The sequence below is a fragment of the Furipterus horrens genome, unplaced genomic scaffold (assembly GCF_987537825.1).
Source record: "Furipterus horrens unplaced genomic scaffold, mFurHor1.1.pri manual_scaffold_1, whole genome shotgun sequence".
Lineage (NCBI taxonomy): Eukaryota > Metazoa > Chordata > Mammalia > Chiroptera > Furipteridae > Furipterus > Furipterus horrens.
The window spans coordinates 52,829,916-52,851,415 of NW_028327171.1; the positions used below are offsets into that span (position 1 = coordinate 52,829,916).

The 21,500-nt window shown below is 39.2% G+C and overlaps 1 protein-coding gene across 4 annotated transcripts in view; it reads left to right on the top strand.

Moving 5' to 3' along the window:
- The first annotated feature begins 426 nt into the window (after positions 1-426).
- The window catches only part of PLAAT1 (phospholipase A and acyltransferase 1), a 53,061-nt gene continuing 31,987 nt past the window's right edge, over positions 427-21,500 (top strand). The window contains exons 1-5 of one of the 4 annotated variants that reach the window (XM_090275428.1): positions 427-516; positions 8,725-8,833; positions 9,329-9,467; positions 12,227-12,495; positions 18,538-19,273. In XM_090275428.1, the coding sequence (XP_090131554.1) occupies positions 9,329-9,467; positions 12,227-12,495; positions 18,538-18,639 (510 nt within the window). In that variant the 5' untranslated portion in view covers positions 427-516; positions 8,725-8,833 and the 3' untranslated portion in view covers positions 18,640-19,273. Of the gene's footprint in view, positions 517-3,524; positions 3,609-8,724; positions 8,834-9,328; positions 9,468-12,226; positions 12,496-18,537; positions 19,274-21,500 lie in introns of those variants that run through there. The other 3 variants (XM_090275435.1, XM_090275450.1, XM_090275443.1) reach the window with 3 other exon arrangements.

A 21,500-nucleotide genomic window follows, 5' to 3' on the forward strand; every position in this document is an offset into this window, starting at 1 on the left:
CCTTTATAAAAGCTGCTGCATTTTAAGGTAGTTCTATTGTGACAAAATATAAAATTAGCAAGATATTTCAGCTTTTGAATTAGAAGGGAAAAATAATCCTTCCTTTTAGCTGAGATTCCATTTATATCCGAGTAAAAATCTAGGTTATGAGTTATTTGAAGGAAAGCCCCATGCAGTGCTCCAAAATGTGCACTTTGTAAGTAGCCTGCCAGGCTTCCTTACTTAGCTGGTTCGTGTTTCTGGCCTCTCTTTTTTAGCAATGAGAAAAAGGATACTCTTCATTCCCAACTTTATTTTTAAACTCACATGGCTGTGTTCCTGCAGGCCTCTGCTGGCCTACCTGGCCTGAAAGAGGGTCAGGCCTGGCTCTGTCACATGCACCCAAGTCACGCTGAACAGGGACTTGCTCCGCTTGTCTATCTAAAACCAGCCGTCAGTTAGGGACAGGAGAGGGGAGGTGGGAAGGGGAATGGGCTGCCTGAGAGAGTCTTTAATGAAGGCCCCATCCAGAGCCAGGTAAATTTCATTGCCCTCTGGGGGAAACTGGTACCTGGAGGTCTAGTGGATCAGGGGGCCAGTGCATCCTTCTTTTCTGCTTTCTTCTTTCTCCCCTCTTCCCAATCTGGAGTTGATTTTAGGCTGGAGGGTGGTGACAGCGAGGGGTTCAAAGGGAGCAAGGCCCACGCGTGTCCTCACAGCCTCTGGATACTGAATCAGGCTCACAAGCACACATCCTGCAGGCGTGTGTGGTGGGAAGCGGGGAGGTTTTTCAAGGCTAGTCTTTTCTCCCACTTTGGCTGAGATGTTTTCTTTGGGTGCAGGGAGCGGGATTTTTTCCCCACAGGCATAAAGGAGTTTGTGTAGAGCTAGAAGGGGGCGTACTTCTACTGGGTGTAGCGTGTGTTCGTATGTGTACATGAATATTTGTGGGCTCAACAAGACGAGTTAACTTTATAACCGCAGCCATCAAAGTTGCAGCAATGTCCCAGTGGTTGGGATGGGTGTCATTGGTCAGGTATCGCGCCAGAGCTGCGTTTTAACCACTGGGTTTGTGGCTGTGGGTGGGGAGGGGAGGTGTGGCGTCACTGCTCCCGGGTGAGAAGGGCGCGGCACGACTGAGGGGTGGGGTGGCGGTGGCGGTGTAAGAGCTCGCTCGCTGGAAGGAAGCTGGGGACCCCGCGGCAGCGCGTGCGCTGTAGCGTCGCCAGTGCCCGGTGTCTCTGCGCGGCGGGGTGGCGTTGGCGCTGGACGCGGCCCTGGGTTGGCACTCCGCTGCTGTCGCCTTGACCTCCGCCCGGAGCAGATGGAGTCAGCCCGCGGCAGCTCGCAGGAGGGCAGCAGCTGAGAGTCCAGGGCGACCCTAGGATCTCCTGCCCGTGGGGGAAGACACGGGCTTAAGAGGTGTGCCAGGGATAGGGAGGGAGGACCTGCAGGCTCCCAGACAAACTTGTTTGGACCAACTGTAATGGCAAAAGTTCCTGAGAGAGTATCTGCATAACATACCCCTCCCCCCCTTTTTAAAATGGGAAAGCAGACTTCTCAGGGAAAGAAAGACTCAGGTCTCCAAGTCACCCACCTATTAAGTGGAAGAACCTGAACTAGAAACCGGGTCTGGCTTACCAAGGTGTTTTTTTTTTTTTTTTTTTTTTTTTTTTTTTTTTAACCAAGGTTTTTTTAAACATACTGTCCTCACTGAAGTGGAAATGCATAATAATACACGTAATTCTAATTATAAAATATTAGATTCTGAAAATATGGATGGTGTTAGCACTTGGGCATTCAGGACTGTGAATAGGATGTAAGTGCTGGAAAAAGTTAGCCATTCTGTCCTCCTTGTGCTTGAGCTCCTCAGCCCTTCATTCAACTTGCGCTGGGCAGTTATTTGTGCCAGGCACTCTGCAGGAAGCTGGAGGGATAGAGATAAACAAGAACCAGCCCTCCATGTCAAGCAGAAGAGAAAATGCCACAGACACCGGTAACTGACGCAGGTGGAAGAACTACAACGGGCATCAGATAGAGGCTCTGTGGAAACGCGGAAGATGTCATTTCTGGCTGACTGGAGGGAAAACCTCAGGGAGGGAGTAGCACTGACCTGGATCTAGAAGAGTGGGTCATTTGGGGACATTTGGAAATGAGCAGTGCATTCCAGGTAGACGGTTCATGTTAGCAACAAAACTCCAGGTGAGTGTGAGGAATAAGGAATAGTTTGCTTTGCCTAGAATGTAGGGGTGAATAAGGGGACCACCATTATAGAGGGGACAAGATGAGTTGGTAGTGGGGAGCTTTGGGGGGATTCTAAGCAGAGAATGGCAGTGCAGTGGCTGTGGATAGCTCATCTGGTTGAGAAGTGGAATCCTGAGCTGCAGTGAGGATGTTGAACCAAGATCCTTGAAGCTCAGACTTTGTGAATTAGCCCACCTGGGATCACAAGGCTTCATGGAGCCGCCTCGGTGGAATAGGACTAAGGGTGAAAAATGCAGCTGGAGTGGGAAAAGGTCCACATTGAACTGGGAGACTGCTGGACTGTAGGGATAGACTGTGATAGTGTTTAAGACTTCCGTAGCATTCTTGAGAGTAGTTTGCAGAAGAGTGCTCTTAGTATTCCTGTAACACAGTTGTTCTCAAGGACAGGAGCAGCAGTTAATCAGCCTGTCTCTCTCAGTGCAAGGAGCCATTATTATTATTATTTTACATGCATTCCTAAGGACCAACGTGGAGCTATAAACAGGGCAGCCTGTTTCTGTAGTTGAAAAGGGAAGTTGGTTGTATACAAAGATTACAGACTTACCTTCATGTCACTCTTTTATTTTAAACTCATCAAACAATTCTGTGCAGATGAACTGTTACAATAAAATATTTTTACCTTAAAGGTGAGACACAGAGTACTGTAGAGGACTTTATAAACATATCTTTAATTAGTTCTGTGTTATCACTTATGAAGCACTACATTACATACTTGTCCCTGAATGAAATGGGTAGAACTAATCCATGTAAATCAAATTAACTCAAGCCAGACACATTATAGCCATTTCCCTAAAGTCTGAGTCTGGGCATCATCTAGATCAGTGGTTCTCAACCTTCCTAATGCCATGACCCTTTAATACAGTTCCTCATGTTGTGGTGACCCCCAACCATAAAACTATTTTTGTTGCTACTTCATAACTGTAATTTTGCTACTGTTATGAATCATAATGTAAATATCTGATATGCAGGATGTATTTTCATTGTTACAAATTGAGCATAATTAAAGCATAGTGATTAATCACAAAAACAATATGTAATTATATATGTGTTTTCTGATGGTCTTAGGTGACCCCTGTGAAAGGGTCATTCGACCCCCAAAGTGGTCATGACCCTCAGGTTGAAAACCACTGATCTAGATGCTTCTAGCTTTATCTTAACACCGTACCTGCTGGAGAAAAGCAAGGGTTCCCCAAGGCTCTACCTCTCATTACTCGCTGGTTCCACATATGAATGTTTAGAAACTTTCTGTGTTATTATATAACGTATAATAACACAGGGGCAGGATGAAATGCTGTCTCGTAGAAATTCCTTTGGTGAGTGATGTTAATCAGTGGTATAAATGAAACAGGAGGATACAGTCTGAGGTAAGAAGACAAACCTGGAATTGAAATCTAGTACCGTCATTCACTACCTGTGTGACTTTGGGTCTGACACGTAAGCCATCTGACTGTCAGATTCTTTGTCCATAAAATGGTGGTCATAATAATCAGCTCACAGCTATTAAGCAGGCTAACAGACTGTGAGGAGGAAAAGGGAGGCATGTAGTGTGCTTGAGGAGAAGCAGGTAGGATTAGGAGCCGGACCTTGGAGGTAGGCTGATCTGAGGCCAGGTGTAGGTTCTGCCCTTTCCTGCTGTATGATTTTGGATGAGTTCCTGAACTGCTGTGAACATCAGGTTTCACATCTTCAAAATGGAGGCAATAATTGTATCTATTTTGTGGTATTGATTTGAGGATCACACTTAACACATTTTCTGGAAAATAAAGTGAGAGAACATTAGAGTTGAAATGGACCTTTGAATGCCTCCTTACCTTAACACTCTCCCACCCCCACTCCTGATGTGGGAATTTTATTTTTATCAACCCTGACTGTGTTTGAATATTCCCAGTGACAGAAACTGCTGCCTGTACAAGGTGCTCTGTTCCATTATTGGATCATCTTCAAGGAAAGAAAAATATTCTTCATGTTCAGCTCAAAATGCGTCAATGTAACTTGCACATATTGGTCATCTTCTATACTCTGTTAAAAAAAAATTAGTCTTTTTAAAATATATTCTTTTTATTTTGAACTAATTGTAAATTCATATGCAGTTGTAAGAAGTCATACAGAGAGGTTCCTTGTACCTGTATCTAGTTTCCCCCAATGGTAGCAACTTGCTGAATTGCATTACAAAATCACAGCCAGGAGATTGACATTGACCTAAAGGAGATGTGGGCCATTTCCATCATCATTAGAATCTCTCATGTTGCCTTTTTATAACCACATCCACTTTCCTCTCATTCTTAACCTCTGGCAATCACTGTTTGTTCTCTGTATCTATAATTCTGTCATTTCAAAAATGTTATACAAATAGTCATACATTATGTAACTTTTGTCATTGTCTTTTTTTCACTCAGCATAATTTTCTGGAGGTTAATCCAGGTCCTTGCATGCATTGATAGTTTGTTCTTTTTTATTGCTTAGTAGTTGTATTTGATAGTCTGGCTGTACCACAATTTTTTGAACTATTCCTGTTGAAAGCCATCCAGGTTGTTTCCAGCTTTGGCTATTATGAATAAGCTGCTATAAACACTTGTGTACAGGCTTTTGCGTGACTATAAGTCTTCATTGTCTTCAGTCTCTGGGATAAATGGCTAGGAGTGCAGTTTCTGGATATATGGTGGTTACAAATGAAGTTTTTAAAGAAATTGAGATTTCTTCCAAATTGGCTGTACCCTTTGTACCCTCCATCTTTGCCAGCATTTTGTGGTCACTATTGTTTTATTTTAACTATTGTGATTAGTGTGTAGGGCTGTGTCATCATGGTTTTAATCCACATTTTTAGAATGGCTAGTGATGTTTAATGTGGTTTACTTGACATCTGTGTCTCTTCTTTGATAAAGGGTGTTTTCATGTGTTTTGCTCAAGTTCTAATTGTATTCTTTGCTTTTTTATTGCTGAGTTTTGAGAGTTCATTATATGTTCTCCAAACTAGTCCTTTATTGGATATGCAGTTTGCAAATATTCTCTCCCACTCTGTGGGTTTTTTTTTTTTTGTCCCTTTAACTGATCTTTTACAGTGCAAAAGTTTTTAATTTTGAGGACGTTCAATTATCAGTCTTTCTCTTTATGAATAGTACTTTTGGTAACATGTCTTAGAACTCTTTGTTTACCCTAGATTCTGAGGATTTTCTCCTATGAGTTTTTTCTCTGTGCTTTATAGTTTTATATTTCACATTTAAGTTCATGATCCATTTTGAATAATGTTTTTGTATAAATGTGAGACTTAGGCTGACATTTTTGTCCCAGTGAAAGTCCAATTCTCCCAGTAAAACAATTTGTTGAAAATCTTTTTACAATAGCGTATGACTTTGAGCAAGACAAATTACCTACTCGGTTCTGTTTCCTTTGTCCTATAAGTGAGGGGCTTATATTAGTGTTACAGAACCCCTAGGTTGCTCCAATAGAAAACAAACCCACGCACGGGCTCTTTAATAAGGGGTCTGATTGCCCGCCGCCAAAATTACAACTCTGAATATTATATTTGAGTGAAAAGAAAAATTGTTTATTTAACCTTTACACATATCCTTGCTTCCCCTCTACCAAACCTAACCAGTTTTAGGGGGGGTCAGAAACACCGTTTCCCTACTTCCTAGGCACAGTTCAGCTTTACCAGCAGCTGCCAATCACTCAATCTGACTGGCGAGGTCCTTTCTGTGCTGTGGTGTCCTCCAGCTCTCAATGCAGGGCCACCTGGATTCTCAGCCTCCTTGTGAACTGTCTTCTTTCTGTAAACCGCGTGGATCTCCTCTCCTTCTCCAGAGCACCTCTGCGAACACTCACCAGCGAGGGAGACAGCCCCAGAGCGTGCCCCCCCTAAAGTGTTCGCAGCTGCCTATATATCCCTGACTGCGTCCTCTGACGCAGTGGGTGTTGCCAATAGTTCTGACCATTCACAGAACCCCACGTAGGCTCTGTGTGCTTTCCATACCATCACCTGGTTAAAGACTCCTCCCATCCACCTGAGGCTTTGGATGCATTAAAGCAATTTACATAATGAAAGACACCGGCCACCAGCCTCAGGCATGTGGAGGCATTCTGAAAGCTGCTTCCTTCTCCCCATCCCCCAGCCACAAACTCCGGGGATTTTTGGACTCTCCTGTTTCTGTAACAGTTAGGACTAGGTGGGTGTTATTCAGCCTCCATTCCTGGAAACTCTGGGGTCCCAAGAGCCTCAATAGCAGCTACATAAGGAGCAGATGCAATCTGCATGCACCTCCGACTTCATTCCGGGCAGCACTGCTTTTCATGTTATATATTTTTGAGGGTCTATCTGATATTTGCTTTGATACAGTGCTCCACTGCTAAAAATGAGGTTGGAGAGCACTGACTAATATCTGAAATACCTTTCTGCAGTAAATTGTTGTGATTCTAAGTATTTGGTGTCAGAAATTACTTTTCCCCTTACATGTGAGCCTTCAGGCTCCTCTCTTAGTTTCCTGAGAGCTTACTCATATGAAATGTTTTCCTTGTTATCCTGTCATTCCTCTTTATAAAAATGACAGGCTTCATGAAATCAATTAAATGGCTTTTCATAAATCAGTTTACTAGTTATATGTCAGAATTTAAAATGTGTTAAAATTTTTCAGTGGAATCATCCATTCCACAGAATTATTGTGGCTGAAAGAGAGGATAAGTAGCTAATATCAGACAAGCTGTGAACCAATCTCTCGGCCTTTACAAGTAGCCACCCCTCTGTTACCATCCACCTGCCTGGCTCTTGCCAGCTCACACAGAACTTGCAAACAGCTTCTAGACACTTTGTAACAGGTTATTTGCAACAGCTTTTTGAAATCAACAATTCAGTCTGCCTTTTACCTTCTATCTGCCTTCAAAATGAAGAAACTGAGACTCCAGAGCATTTGAATGACTTTGCCAAAGTAACAGAACTAGCAAGTAGAAAGCCTGAAACAAGAGCTCATATTTTTAAAAAGATTTTATTTATTTATATATTTATTTTAGATAGAAGAGAAGGGAGGGAGGAAGAGAGAGAGAAACAATGATTATTTGCCTCTTGTATATGCCTCAACCGGGGGCCAGACCTGCAACCCTGGCATGTGCCCTGACTAGGAATCAAACTGGTGATCTTTTGCTTTGCAGGATGCTGCCCAAACAATTGAGCCACACTAGCCAGGGCAAGAGCTCATGTTCTTAATAACTACTCCAGTTATTGCCCCCTCTATAATTATTAATATAAAGGTTTCAGTGGGTATTTTCCGAAAGTTGGCATTTTCTACTGTCACTATCTGTGAAACAGGCCAATAATATAATAAACCCAAATAGTTGTAGGTTGTAAAAAACTTATATAGGGTTAATTGAGATAGTGCATTAAAAAAATGTTACACTATAAAGTGTTCTCTGTTTAAATGATGATTATTATTGTGAGCTTAGCTAGGCCTCTGCATTCTAGCAGGCAGCTCTGTGTGCTTGCTGATTCCTGTTCATGAGAGATGTGTTTGTTTATATTATAGTACATCATCTATTTTTCCTTTTAGTACCCACATGGGCAAATTGTGAACTGCCATATTAATAACATGGAAACATATTTGAGAGGGTGGTTTGACTTAATGGTTTCCATAAAGTTGTTTTAATAGTTATTTTTCAGCAGATGGACAGCTTATATTGGGCCACATTTCTGTGCCAGTTGATGATTGAAGTTTTCAACAGATGGCATACAAATACTTGGGAAACACCCTCCTAATATTAATTGTTATAAAAAAGACTTTTAGAGTGCCAGAAAAATGGTAGTTTGTATTCCCAAATCCTTAGCTTATGCTATAATGATTATACTTTAGATGATTTGAAAGTTTCCCTTTCTGTTATTTGGATTTATTTTTTACATTAGATGATGAGGAAAACTCTGTTGTCAATTAGATATTCAACATGGATTTAGCATTAACTCTCCTTTTGATTATTGATGGGTGTACATAACTTCCTAGTCTACTTCTGTGCCACACACACAAAATGTAACATTCCATAAAAATAAACCGTAAGAGACTTACATGTTTTTTATTCCTGAAAAGTATTGATTTACAAGGAAAAACAAACTTGCCAAATTTAGACTTTTCAGACATACTCCTCAATATGATCAATTTCTCAACCTTCCAAATTATCCCACTTCAATGCTGACCACTTTGCCCTGTTTCTGGAATTGGTTAGTGAGGAATCAGACAGTAAGCAGGACAGTGCAGGGGCAGAGAATTTGAGGAGGTGTTTGTGGCTGTCACAATGACAAAGGGCATTTACTGATACTTAGTAAGTGGAGACCAGAGTGTCTAGACAGGCACAGTACAGTTCAGCACAAGGAAGAAATGTCCTGTGTCCTACTAGATGCCTAGAATCTGGCTGGACATTCATTTCAGCCTGGAACTTATGTCTGCTTAAATTAACTCACAGATTAAATTTTGCAATGTAGTTTTTTTGTTTTGTTTTTATGCATAGAATATTAGCACCCACCCATACCTCTGCTCTTTGATTTTATTATGCTGCTATATGAAAGATTGAAAGACTTCTCATCTTCTGCTTTCAAATCCTGACTTCTTCATGCTCAGTAAGTGCAAGAATTTACATACTTTATTATATTTTTTATGTAGAAACAGATATTATTTATATGGTAAAAAATATTAATATAAATGCCCTTCCCTTTTCTATTCCAAATAGGGCATTCTATTAATATTTTTGAAATTTTGCCTATAGGTAAATAAAATTATCTGTGAATTTCTGGATTTAAAGAGAAAATTATAAAATGGTTATTATTAAAAAGGGGCCCTGGGACTAATTAAGATGAGAAGCATTGTTGCAGAAAATTAAGCAATAGCAAACAAAGTCTTTCCCCACTTGTCTACTTGTGCACACATAATTCAGCGTTGGAATCATTCAAATAAACAGTCAAGGGCATGAGTCTAAGTCTTTAATAAGGAGTGTAATTCCAAGAAATTCTGTCTCCCTTTGCTTCTATGGAAGTCTTAAACTGTTTTTTGTTTTTTTTGTTTTTTTTTTTTGACAGGTTGTATCAGCTAGATTTTCTTTATGTCTGTCATTACAGATGGCGTTTAATGGTTGCTTTAGTTTGAAGTATCCTGGCAACCCCCATCCAGGGGACTTGATTGAAGTGTTTCGTCCTGGCTATCAGCACTGGGCCCTGTACTTGGGTGATGGCTATGTCATCAACATAGCACCTCTAGGTGAGGTTTTTTTCCAGCAGCTCCTGGGAGCTTTTTAGTTTCCTGATTACAAGAAAGAATCTTGAACAAAATAATAAGTTAAACAACATAAAATGAGAAAGTAGATAAACATAGATGATCTAGGTTTAGGGAAGAACATTTTAAGACCAAAGTGGCATTGAAGAAATCACAAAGGCCAATTAACATAAAAATTTTTAACTTCTGGTTTAGAAAAGAAAGCACTGTTAAAAAGTAAATAATCAGCTGGGAAAAATATTTGCCACAAACATAACAATAGTCAATGTTTTCATATATCACACAAATTATTTCAATTCATTCAATTTCTATAGATTACCAAGTATGTGCCAGATACTGTTCTAGAAGCTGGGGATATATAAACCTCTTCCAGGATGGTAGAGGTTACATTCTATTTGGGGGCAGAGAAGAGAGACAGAGAGAGAGACAGACAGAGAGAGAAAGAGAACACAGAGAGCAGTGTTAGAATAAAGGTAAGCAATATAGAGAAAGTACATCATAGAACTCGGATAGGAAGTTTTAGGGAGTACTGTGATTTTATATGAGGTGGTTGGGAAAATCTCATAAGAATGAAACATTTGATAAAGAACTTGAACAATGTGGATGGAACTAGAGAGAATTATGCTTAGCCAAATAAGCCAAGCAATGAAAGAAAAATACCTTATGATATCACCTGATACAGGAGACTAATGAACAACACAAACAAATGAACAAAATTGAACAAGGAACAGAATAACAGTTATCAGGGGGGAGTGGGGAGGGAGAGAAGGGAGGTAAGGGTCAGGGTAAAGAACGTGTGTAAATGACACATGGACATGGACAACGGGGGGTGATATGACTGTGAGAGAAGGGGTGGGCTGGGTGAGGGAGAGTAATGGGGGGAATAATGGGACAACTGTAATAGAAAAACAATAATAAAAAAAAAACTTGAAAGAGATGAGAAAACCAGGTAGGTGGTATTTGGGGAAAAAATTTCTCTGGTTAAATGGACAGCAAACACAAAAATCCCTCAAAAAACAAACAGGTAAAGAGTTATAAACAATTTGTGTTGTAGAAGAAGAAAGCAAAAGCCAATACCCGTCTTTAAAGGTTTTAACTTTTTAGTCATCTAAGAGTTGTCAAGTAAAATGACAGATTTTATGCCTATCACATTAGCAAAGGTTAAAATATTGTACCAATCATTGTTGATAAGGATATAATGAAATAAACACAAAGATCTTGTTGAAAGAAATATCAGTTGATAAAACAATTCACAAAAACAATTTAACAACATGTGTTAAGTGTTTTAAAAGAATTTACATGCTCTGGAAAATATCTGAGATGTAGACTAACATTTCTGTATAAGGGTGTTCACATCTATCTCATTTATAATGGCTTAAAAAGTAGATAATGGCTTAATGTTTAACAGGGGAATGTTTAAACAAATTATTATTTAGTCACAAAATATTAGGCATCTGTGTTTGGCAGGATTCTTCAGTTGCAAGTAAAAGAAATGAAATTCAAATTAGTTTAAACAGAAAGATAACTCATTGCTTCACTAAGGAAAACTACAAACAAGGGAAAGATGGTGCTGGTCTCAGGGATGCCTAGATTGAGATGTTTGAATACTGTCAAGACTCACTGTCTCACATCTGTATTTTTCCTATCTATTTTCCTCATTCTTCCAAGCTATGTCTCTCTAAGAAGCTGAACTGATGACCTTTAGCATTGTAAGGCTCTCACTCTTAGAATCTGTGACCCAACAGAAGAGGTAGCAAATCCTTGAACATTGCAGTTAGAAATTCTAATTCATCCAACATGGGTCCCACGCCCATTGCTGGACCATCACTATGTACATGAGAAGGGGATCCTCAATGGCCTAGAAAAAATATTTTCCAGAAAAAAATAAAAAGAGACAGTGATGAGATGAGGTGCTAGATAGACAAAAATATAGCCACTAAAGATCACATTTCTGGACATGTTTAGGCAAGTGCTTACCCATAGAGGCAGCTAAGGCAGAGTGACAGGGCATAGGTCCTTCTGACAGGTGGGTAAGCCACAGCATGAGGCCACAGGTAACAGACAGTGCATATTCAGTTAGGTTCAGGTTCAGGACTGGGACTTAGTTTCTTGACCAAAGAAACTGGCAAGACAAAATCAGTGACTCTGCCTGAACTTAGCTCACCCCTCATAGGAGTGAGGTAACTGTGCAGATTTCAAATTGGGCCTAACTGGAAACCTAGTTGAAAGCATAAGCATAAGAATAAGCATAAGAGGTGAGGGTGAGGGTAAGGAATGTAGCTTAGATGCTAGGACAATCCTACTAATCATAATGTACTGCCACTAAAGCCCAACAGTATTAGTTGGGAAGAGCTCACATGCTGTAAAAGAGACTGCTTTATAGAAAGTGTGGACAATGATCCTATCTGTACTATGTTAGAAACACATCCCAAGGTCTCTAGTTATAATACCAATTGATAGAGAACTTACTGCTCAAAAAAGGGTACATTTTTCTTACCCAATTTGCTCTTGGGGAGATTTAAATTTTCCAAAGTTTTTTGCATTCTCACTCCTCCAGCAGAAAGTAAGTGTATTGATAAATTAAAATGAGTGCTTAAGGCTGGTAAGATTAAGTGATTTCTGGTCTGATGATAAATTTGGAACAGAGTGGGCTTTAGTTATTGCAGCACTTTCAAAGCCTTTCAATGGCACAGAGTTTACTGGGCTGGGTCACTATAGCTTGCTAACCAGAATTCTCCTTATAGGAGATGGCATTCCTGCTTCATTTACAAGTGCCAAGTCTGTCTTCAGTAGAAAGGCCCTGGTGAAGATGCAGCTTTTGAAGGATGTTGTGGGAAATGACACATATAGAATAAACAATAAATATGATGAAACATACTCCCCTCTTCCCACGGAAGAAGTCATGCAACGGTCAGAGTTTGTTATTGGACAAGAGGTGGAGTATGACCTACTGGTCAACAACTGTGAGCATTTTGTAACTTTGCTTCGCTATGGGGAAGGAGTTTCAGAGCAGGTGAGTTTTCTTTCAGAGAGATATAAAGAGTTTCTTACATTGGGAAAATAACTACTGACTATAACAAGGTTCCCAGGCCTCATACAAAATGACACAAACAAGAAAATAAGAGAACACTGAAGGACAAAGGAGGCAATTGAGTTGTTCAAGGTCATGCATCAAGTTAATGGCCAAACAGAGCCTAGAACATTGATATCATAAATTTGGGGTAGAAGGGACTTGAAGCAGAATCAAGACCATAGCTTTCTGTTATTCTATTGCCTTCCATCCTTCAATTTCTTTTTCCTTATTACCCTACCATACAGCAGCCTTAAATCAGTAACTTTATATACTGAAAAGAAAATGCTGAAAATATTGTTGACCTTTTTAAGTGGGAGTTCATTTGCCAGAAACAGATGGTAATTCTAATATTCTTTTTCATTAGCTGACAGAGGCCAGCTGATGACATGTCTTGATGGGTTTGTAAATGTTTTCTATCTCTTTACAATGCTAGTTTCAAAAAAAATTTTGCTTTTAAGTAGAGTCATTGAGTTTTTTGATGATTTTTAATGGAGTAATTCACCTTATTTTTAAAATAGCTTGCAACTTCGTCATTTACCTCCACTTCTTTGTAGTGTGACAGATTTCTAACTAAAAGCATACTTTTTCAATTGCCTTTTCCATACCTGTACCAATTCAATTCTATCACTGATATTTTAATGTAAAGATTTTTAAGGTGGTATAAAAGAATGAATATATAAAAGCTTCCAGTATCTTGAAACGGTGGGTTAGTTATATAACTATCTAAGGAATGAGGTTAAGATTCTTCTCATGGAAGCTTAGGAAATGGGAGATGAAACATAGTAAAAGGATACATTTGTTTTTATTAGGAAATTATTTAATTGGAAATTAATTTTTATTAAGAAATACATTAACATAATGAGAGCACTACTCACATGGAACAATAAATTGCTTCTGAGCCAGAACACAGACTATATACATACAAATTTCTGCTCACATTTGCTTTGAAAACTAATGGTATAGCTAGAAATTGAATCTATTTTCTCTGTTAATGGTAAAATTCTCTACTACACTCAATAAGCAATGTTTTAAAAATATGGCTAAATAAAAAGGAATTAGAGTCATCTTCTTACCTTGACTCTCACTTGCAGTTCATTATCTTTTCATCTTTCATACCCAGAATCAAGACCTATAAAATATTAAGCGTTCCTCAACAACTAGTAGAACGGTTCCCTAGCAGGTCCTGATGAAGATGGTGCAGTGACAGTCCCAAGAACCCAACTAAGCTTTGGAATTCTACTGACCTAAAATAGAACTCCATCTTTCCCATTTATAAGCCCAGTGACTTTGGGCACATTGTTTATTAATGTCCCGATTTATAAACTGGGGTGGTTTTGTAAATTATAGGAGATACTTGAAATCTCTTAGCATTCTCTATTGCATATTATCCACCCTAATAAACACTGAATATTATTCTTAATTGCATTATTTTAGGAATTTTATAGGTCTTTGTTGACACTCTTTATTAAAATCTCTGCTAATCTATCAGGAAACACAGCACTTAAATTATTATTTTTGAGCCCTGGCTGCTGTGGCTCAGTGGATTGAGCGTCAGCCTGAGAGCCAAGTGTCGCTGGTTCGATTCCCAGTCAGGGCACATGACTAGGTTGCACGTCAGGTCCCCAGTTGGGGGTGCAAGTGAACGTCAATCACACAGTGATGTTTCTCTCCCTCTCCTTCTCCTTTCCCCTCTCTCTAAAAATAAATAAATAAATAAACAAAACAAAACAAATAAATAAATAATTTTAAAAATATATTATTTTTATTACTGTCAATAATTAATAATATTACTACTAGCAATAGTTAGTCATAGATTAGTTTTTGGGTCCCCTTAAGGCTTAGGGGTATTGAGCTTAGAACAGTTTTCTTGGGAAATGGCTATGTATTTTCTCCAATTAAAAAAGTAAACATAAAGGCATTTTTAAAAATGAGAAAGGTAGCATTATTGCTCTACCTTTTTCTTCTTTGTGCTTTTCTGTTTCATTTTTAAAAAATAGACTTTATTTTTTAGAGTAATTTTAGGTTCACAGAAAAATTGAGCTTAGAATATAGAGTTCCTGTGTCTCCCTCCCCACCACACATACATAGCTTTCCCCACCATCGACGCCCCTCATCAGTGTGGTATATTTATCACAATATCAACAACATTGGTACATCATTATCAACTAAAGTCCATAGTGTAAGAAACCAGAATATTTAGCCCAAAATATATCACTTTGGGATGAAGATTATTTTGAGCGGAAGATATTGAGAAGAAGCAGAAACACAAAAAGCTCCTTGCCCCCTATTAGCCTAAAAACAACATGACGTTTTCACAAGTGTCCCTCCTCTCTCTGCCAGGAAGGACAAAACTTAATCACGGGGGACAGCCTGGGGTTGAGGCAAGATACTTATCAGCCTGCAGAGGGCACCAGAGGAAATAATAACAAACTTGACTGACTAGCCTCTGTCTGCCATTAGTTTCCCATATATTTACTTTCCTACAGCTTGCTGCCCTCGGAAACCTAAAACCACTTTCCTTTGTCCTATCATTTCTCTACAACTGCCTGCTCTTTGTTAAAAACGCTATATAAGCCTGAATTCTAAGCCACATCTTTGAGTTACTCTTCCCTGAGTTTCTCCCATATATATGCAATGCATATTTTAATAAACTTCTGTGCTTTCTTTCTTGTTAACCTGTCTTTTATTACAGAGGCTCATGTGAGAACCTCAGGTGGATAGAGAAAATATTTTTTCTTCCATAAAAATAGTTTACATTAGGGTTCACTCTTTCTGTTGTCCATTCTGTAGGGTTTGGCAAATGTGTCTTTACAGTATCATAGAGAGTTGTTTTCTCTGTCCTAAATTTCCTCTGTGCTCTAGGCTAATTTACCCCTTCTTCCCCTTAACCTTCTGGTAACCACTGATATGTTTAATGTTGCCATAGTTTTATCTTTTCCAGAATGTTATATAATTGAAATAATATTATACTAAGCAATATGCATTTAAAATTCCTTCATGTCTTTTCACAGCTTGGTAGTGCATTTCTCTTTGTTACTGAATAATATTCCATTGTCTGGATGTACATTCACCTGCTGAAGGACATCTTGGTTGCTTCCAAGTTTTGGCAATGATGAATTAAGCTGCTACAAACATTTGTGCAGGTTTTGGTGTGGAAGTAAATTTTAAGCTCCTCTGGCTAAATACTAAGGATGGCTGATTTGTCTGATAAGAGTATGTTTTGTTTTATAAGAAACCACCAAACTGCCAAATTGCCTTCCAAACTGGCTGTGCCATATTTCATTCCCATCACCAATGCATGAGAGCTCCTGTTGCCCACATCCTCACCAGCATAATGTTGTCAGTGTTTAGGGATTTGGCCATTCTAATAGGTACATAGTGTTTTCTCATCTTTGCCTAAGGACCTGTGATGTTGAGCATCTTTTCATATGCTTATTTGCCATCTGCATACCATAGTTGTCAAGTGATATGTCATTTGAGATCTTTTGCCCATTTTTAGTTGGGTTGCTTGCTTGTTTTCTTATTGTTGAATTTTAAAAATTCTTTGCATATTTTCGATAACAATCTTTATCAGATTTGCCTTTTGCAAATGCTTTCTCCCAGACTGTTGCTTGTGTTTTCTGTATTTTTCAAAAATTTCTAAAATCAACATTTCTTACTGTTGTGTCTGAACAAGTTATTAAAATGTGGCTATGTTTGTGAAAGATGGCAGGACCCTTGAATAGGCCTGGACAAGGCACACACATCACACCGTGACTGTGCCACACTGCCTAGCACTGCAGCCTGAGAATCTCTGGGGAAGAGGCTGTTTGATAAACTCCGCAGTCATCTGTGACCCAGCTACACTATATCTGGACACAGTGCTCCAGACTCAGCTAATGTTTCAATGGGCATGTATAGATCCTCAGAATGAAGCCTTTATTGTGGCCCACAGCCAGAAAGCCATGTGAAGGATGAAGTTTACAGTTGGATTTGGTGATATTATAATCCTAACTAAGCCATAAAGTAAAAGCTCTTGTTCATGCTGGCTCACAGAGAACAGCCATTGGTGTTATAATCTTGCAGGTCAGATCCCATTACATATAAATCCAAGGAATTGTTCAAATTGCATGGGGTTTTACCATCTAGAATGCAGCTTGAAATAAGTGTTAGGGAATTGAGAAAATGCACACACTGCCAGAAGTGGCTTTATTATCATTGTATCTGGACTATGCACTTTTTGGTTTAGGATCAAGTTGCCCGTCTCCTTCCCAGGCCTCTTAGATTTATGGACTTTCTCTCACATTTTGTGTTTCTAAGTGGCTGAAAAACACCCAGTGTGGTAGGTCTGCATCTAGCTGGGCGCCATCCCCACCCCAACCCACCCACAGGACCCTGAGTTTTTCCAGGGCTGGACCCTGCTGCCGTTTGACACCTCTGTTTAAAGACATCACCTGCCCCTTCCTATTTCTTCATTGCCTGCCACATTTCCATGTGTCACACCTTCCAGGGAGCTCAGCAGTTGCCTGGAATTGCATGAAGGGTTGGCTTGATTTATAATATTGGATCCCCATCTCATTATCGATTCTGCCTGTCTCTGGAATTGGTCCTCTATCTTGTACCTGCCTGCCTCTTTTTGCACGCCAAGTGCTATGTGGGTAGCTCTGTGCTGCAGGGAATTCTGACTCTCTCCTGGAAACTAACTTAAGTAGTGACTAAACATGACAAATAACATAATAACCAAACAAACAAATAAAATTAGAATTGTAAACTAAAATAAGATTTGTTGTTTGTCAGTGCCATTCTCCCTGGCAACCAGAGAAGGTGGCAGAGCTGGGGTTCGAGCCCCAGGCCTTGTTGCTGCAGACCACAGGATCCTGTCATTTTACTTCTTTCTTGGCTATGGCTTCTTCTGCCTGCTCCCTACAGGGCGGCTTTAGTTAGGCAGGCAGCCTGTGGCAGCAATATGGGGGTAGCAGGCTCAGTGGGGGAGGCCTGAGAGTTAGACAGAGAGCATGCTCAACCATGGCTGGGTCAGGTTTTCCAGCTTGGGGGCAGTCTCGAGAGTCATTTGTGGAAAACGTCTTGTTTTGTTTGAGAGCCTGATTCTTAGAGTCCAAAGAACACCTGTTGTTTTCAGAATACCTGATACTGAAGTATCAGGTCATAAAATTGTACTCAAACCTATGAAGATGGAAGGCAATGTTCAAGTACCATGAAAACCATGAATATTCATTAGACTTCTCATCATGATGATGATTAATACCCTTAAAGCTATAACCATCTGAACTCTTTTATGGACAATTGAGCTTGAGAGTGGTTTATTTTAGTTTGTCTACATAAGGTATTAATTTTTGACATGATAATTAACATCAGTATTGACTTCTTTTCAAGTTTATCAGATTACAGATTATCTCTATCCAAAAAGAGCTTAAAGATATTTAACTCATATCAGATCCCTGAATTATTCTGCTAACAGATATTTTTGAGTCAGGGAAAGCACACTGACCCCCCACCCCCCAACACAGTATTCACCCTGGTATAGATCCAACCAAGCCAGTGTGTGTTTATGGGGTAGGGTGTATAGAGGGTGAAAACATGGTTCAAGACTCAACCCACAGCTAGACATTTTGGACTTACAATCTCAGGCAAATCACCTTTATTTCTCAACTTTTGCAAAACAGGAGAAATGGTACCTTCTAGGTATACTATGATAATTAGTACAGATTGTGATAAAGAGTTTATTAAGGGTCAGGTACTATAAAATTATGAGGAATATACATATATATACTTATGTATTTATATCTTTGTCATAATTATAAAAATTATAAAGTTATTTCCTCATCTTCATACAAAATTTAAATTTTGCATTAAATTTTAAATTTATTCATTGTACAGCAAGAGGGGTCCCCAGTTTGAGAAACAACCTAAATCTTGGGTTTAAGACACTGAGATGCCTTTAGAATAAAATGTGTTTTTTGTTTGCTTGTTGTTTCTTCATAGGCCAAGAGAGCAATAAGCACCATCGGGTTTGTGACAGCTGCTGCTGGTGCCTTCTCATTCCTGGGCTTGTTTTCAAAGAGACAAAAAGCAAAATACTACTAACAATTTACTTAAGAGATATTGAAACTGAAGGAGTTTGCGAGGAGGGGAGAAAGAAAATCTGGAATGAATACTTATTTTCAATGCATCGTTATTGTTTCAAACACAAATGATCGATGGCAGCTCTTTAATAAATTGCTTACTGCTATTATCTCATACCTGAGCCAAGGAAATTTTACTCCCTGCTAGCACAGACTTTCTGTGGCAGAACAAGAAGCAGTAGCCTTTTGAGTGAGCCAGCAAAGGATCTTACATAATCACATTACATTTTATCTTCTACTATAAATATTATTTTCCTTTTCCCTTAGGATGGCTATTTTGTATTTGCTAGAGGAAAAAAGAGCAGATTATATGTGATTTTGAAAAAAAAAATGATAAGAGCTTCAAATTGTTAGAGTTGACATATAAATTCATATTACTGGTCAGAAAAGAAATTGGGAAATTCAGCATTTGGTTAGGCAGTTTGAAGAAGTTTGCTTAACAAGCCATTTGAGGGTGTTCACCCATCTCCTTGCTCCTGTGCCCGGGGGCAGTGGGGGAGGGAGGGGTGGGAAAGGAGGCTCTTTGCTTCAGTGTTACAGATCCAGTGATTTCCTTGGAATCAACTGACTTATTAGAAGTCTCTGGCAAGCAAGAATGGATTCATATTGTTTCCCTTGGACTTTGAAATATTTCAATGGTTTTAACCTTAGAAAGAGATCTTTAAAGTAGGTTTCAGGTGTCATTTTTAGAAAACCATATCCCATATTACTTTTTTTAAAAGTATATTTTATTGATTATGTTGTTACAGTAGTCCCAATTTTTTCCCCTTTGCCCAGTACCCCTCTTCCCACAGCAAACCCAACCCCCTTAGTTCATGTCCATGGGTCTTGCATATAAGTTCTTTGGCTTCACCCTTTCCTATATTATTCTTAACTTCCCCCTGTCTATTTTGTACCAACCAGTTATGCTTCTTAATCTCTGCACCGTTTCCCCATTTCTCCCCCTTCTCCCTCCCAACTGATAACCCTTCAAATGATCCCCATACCTATGATTCTGTTCCTGTTCTGGTTTGCTTAGTTGGATTTTGTTTTCATTTTTTAGATTCAGTTGTTGATAGTTGTGAGTTTGTTGTCATTTTAGTGTTGATAGTTTTGATCTTTTTAAAAATAAGTCCCTTTAACATTTCATATAATAATAGCTTGGTGATAATAAACTCTTTTAGCTTTACCTTGTCTGGGAAGCACTTCATCTGCCCTTCCATTCTAAATGATAGCTTTACTGGATAGAGTAATCTTGATTGTAGGTCCTTGCCTTTCATCACATTGAATACTTCTTGCCAGTCCCTTCTTGTCTGCAGTTTCTTTTGAGAAATCAGCTGATAATCTTATAGGCACCCCTTTGTAGGTAACCGTCTGCTTTTCACTTGCAGCTTTTAAGATTCTCTCTTAATCTTTCACCTTTGACTTTTTAATTATGATATGTCTTGGTGTGGTCCTCTTTTTGTCTAGCTTGTTTGGGACTCTCTGTGCTTTCTGGACTTGTATGTCTATTTCCTTCACCAAATTTGGGAAGTTTTTCTTCATTATTTTTTCACGTGAGCTTTCAATTTCTTGCTCTTCCTCTTTTCCTTCTGGCACCCCTATGATTCCAATGTTGGCATATTTAAAGTGGTCCCAGAGGTTCCTAAGCCTCTCCTCATTTTTTTCAATTCTTCTTTCCTCATTCTGTACTGGTTGATGGTTTTTTTCTTCCTTATGTTCCAAATCATTGATTTGAATCCTGGTTTCCTTTCCTTCACCATTGGTTTTGTGTGGATTTTCCTTCATTTCACTTAGCATAGCCTTCATTTCTTCCCTTATGCATCTGCCATTCTCAAGCATATCTGTCAAGCCTGTGAGCACCTTTATCACCAGTGTTTTGAATTCTGCATCTGTTAGGTTGGCTATCTCTTCGTTGCCTAGTTCTCCCACTGGAACCTTGGTCTGTTCCCCTTTTGGGCCATACTTCTCTGATCTTGACAGTCTCCTGTGGTTGTTTGCCTCTGTGTCTTAGGTAGAGCTATTTCACCTGTTACGTTGTAAGGGGCAGAGCCTTAGGTAGTCATCAGTACAGGCTGACTCATTTCACCACGTTGTGGTGCTGTCTGGATGAATATTTCTTCTTTATATCTTTGTTTGTTGAACTTCCATGCAGCTTGATTTTCTGGAACTCTGGTTGTCTCTAGTTTTGAGGTAGTTGTATTCCTTCTTAGTTGTGGAGGGAGACCCAGCGTGTCTGTCTAGGCCTCCATCTTGGCTGGAAGTCACTCCATATTACTTTTTAAGGCTTTTACTAGAAGTCAAAGAGAGTTGTGATTTTATTTTTGCATTTTATTGCTAATGTGTCTAATGAAACAAACTACTTTCTAATATCTTTCCAGGGGAATTCTTGTGGACAGCAGGTTGGGAAAAATGGTTGCAGTCTCTATAACCTAAGATTTATCAGATCTTATAACATTCTTATAACATTACCCTACAAAACACACTAGTATCCAGTAAACATACTTCCTGTGACATATTAAATCATGGTATTAAATAAAGGAAAAGTTCAAGTAAATATTGAGGGGAATTGTGCAATGAAGGAACTAAGAATATGGTAAGTAAAGTGACTAAACAGAAGACTCAATGAAAGACTTGGACCTATTAAACTGATTCATATTTTACCCCAGGGTCAAAAATATTCTACAATCTAATTGCAGAGTTAAGAATAATAGTAACAGAAGGGGTCTTGTGCTGCAATCAGTGTCAGTACAGACCTTGTCTCTCTTTCTTCCTTGTTCTCTGACTTATCCCTTCTCTTTCTTTTGGCACCAAGTCCGCCTCCAGATAATCTAAATTCCCTCC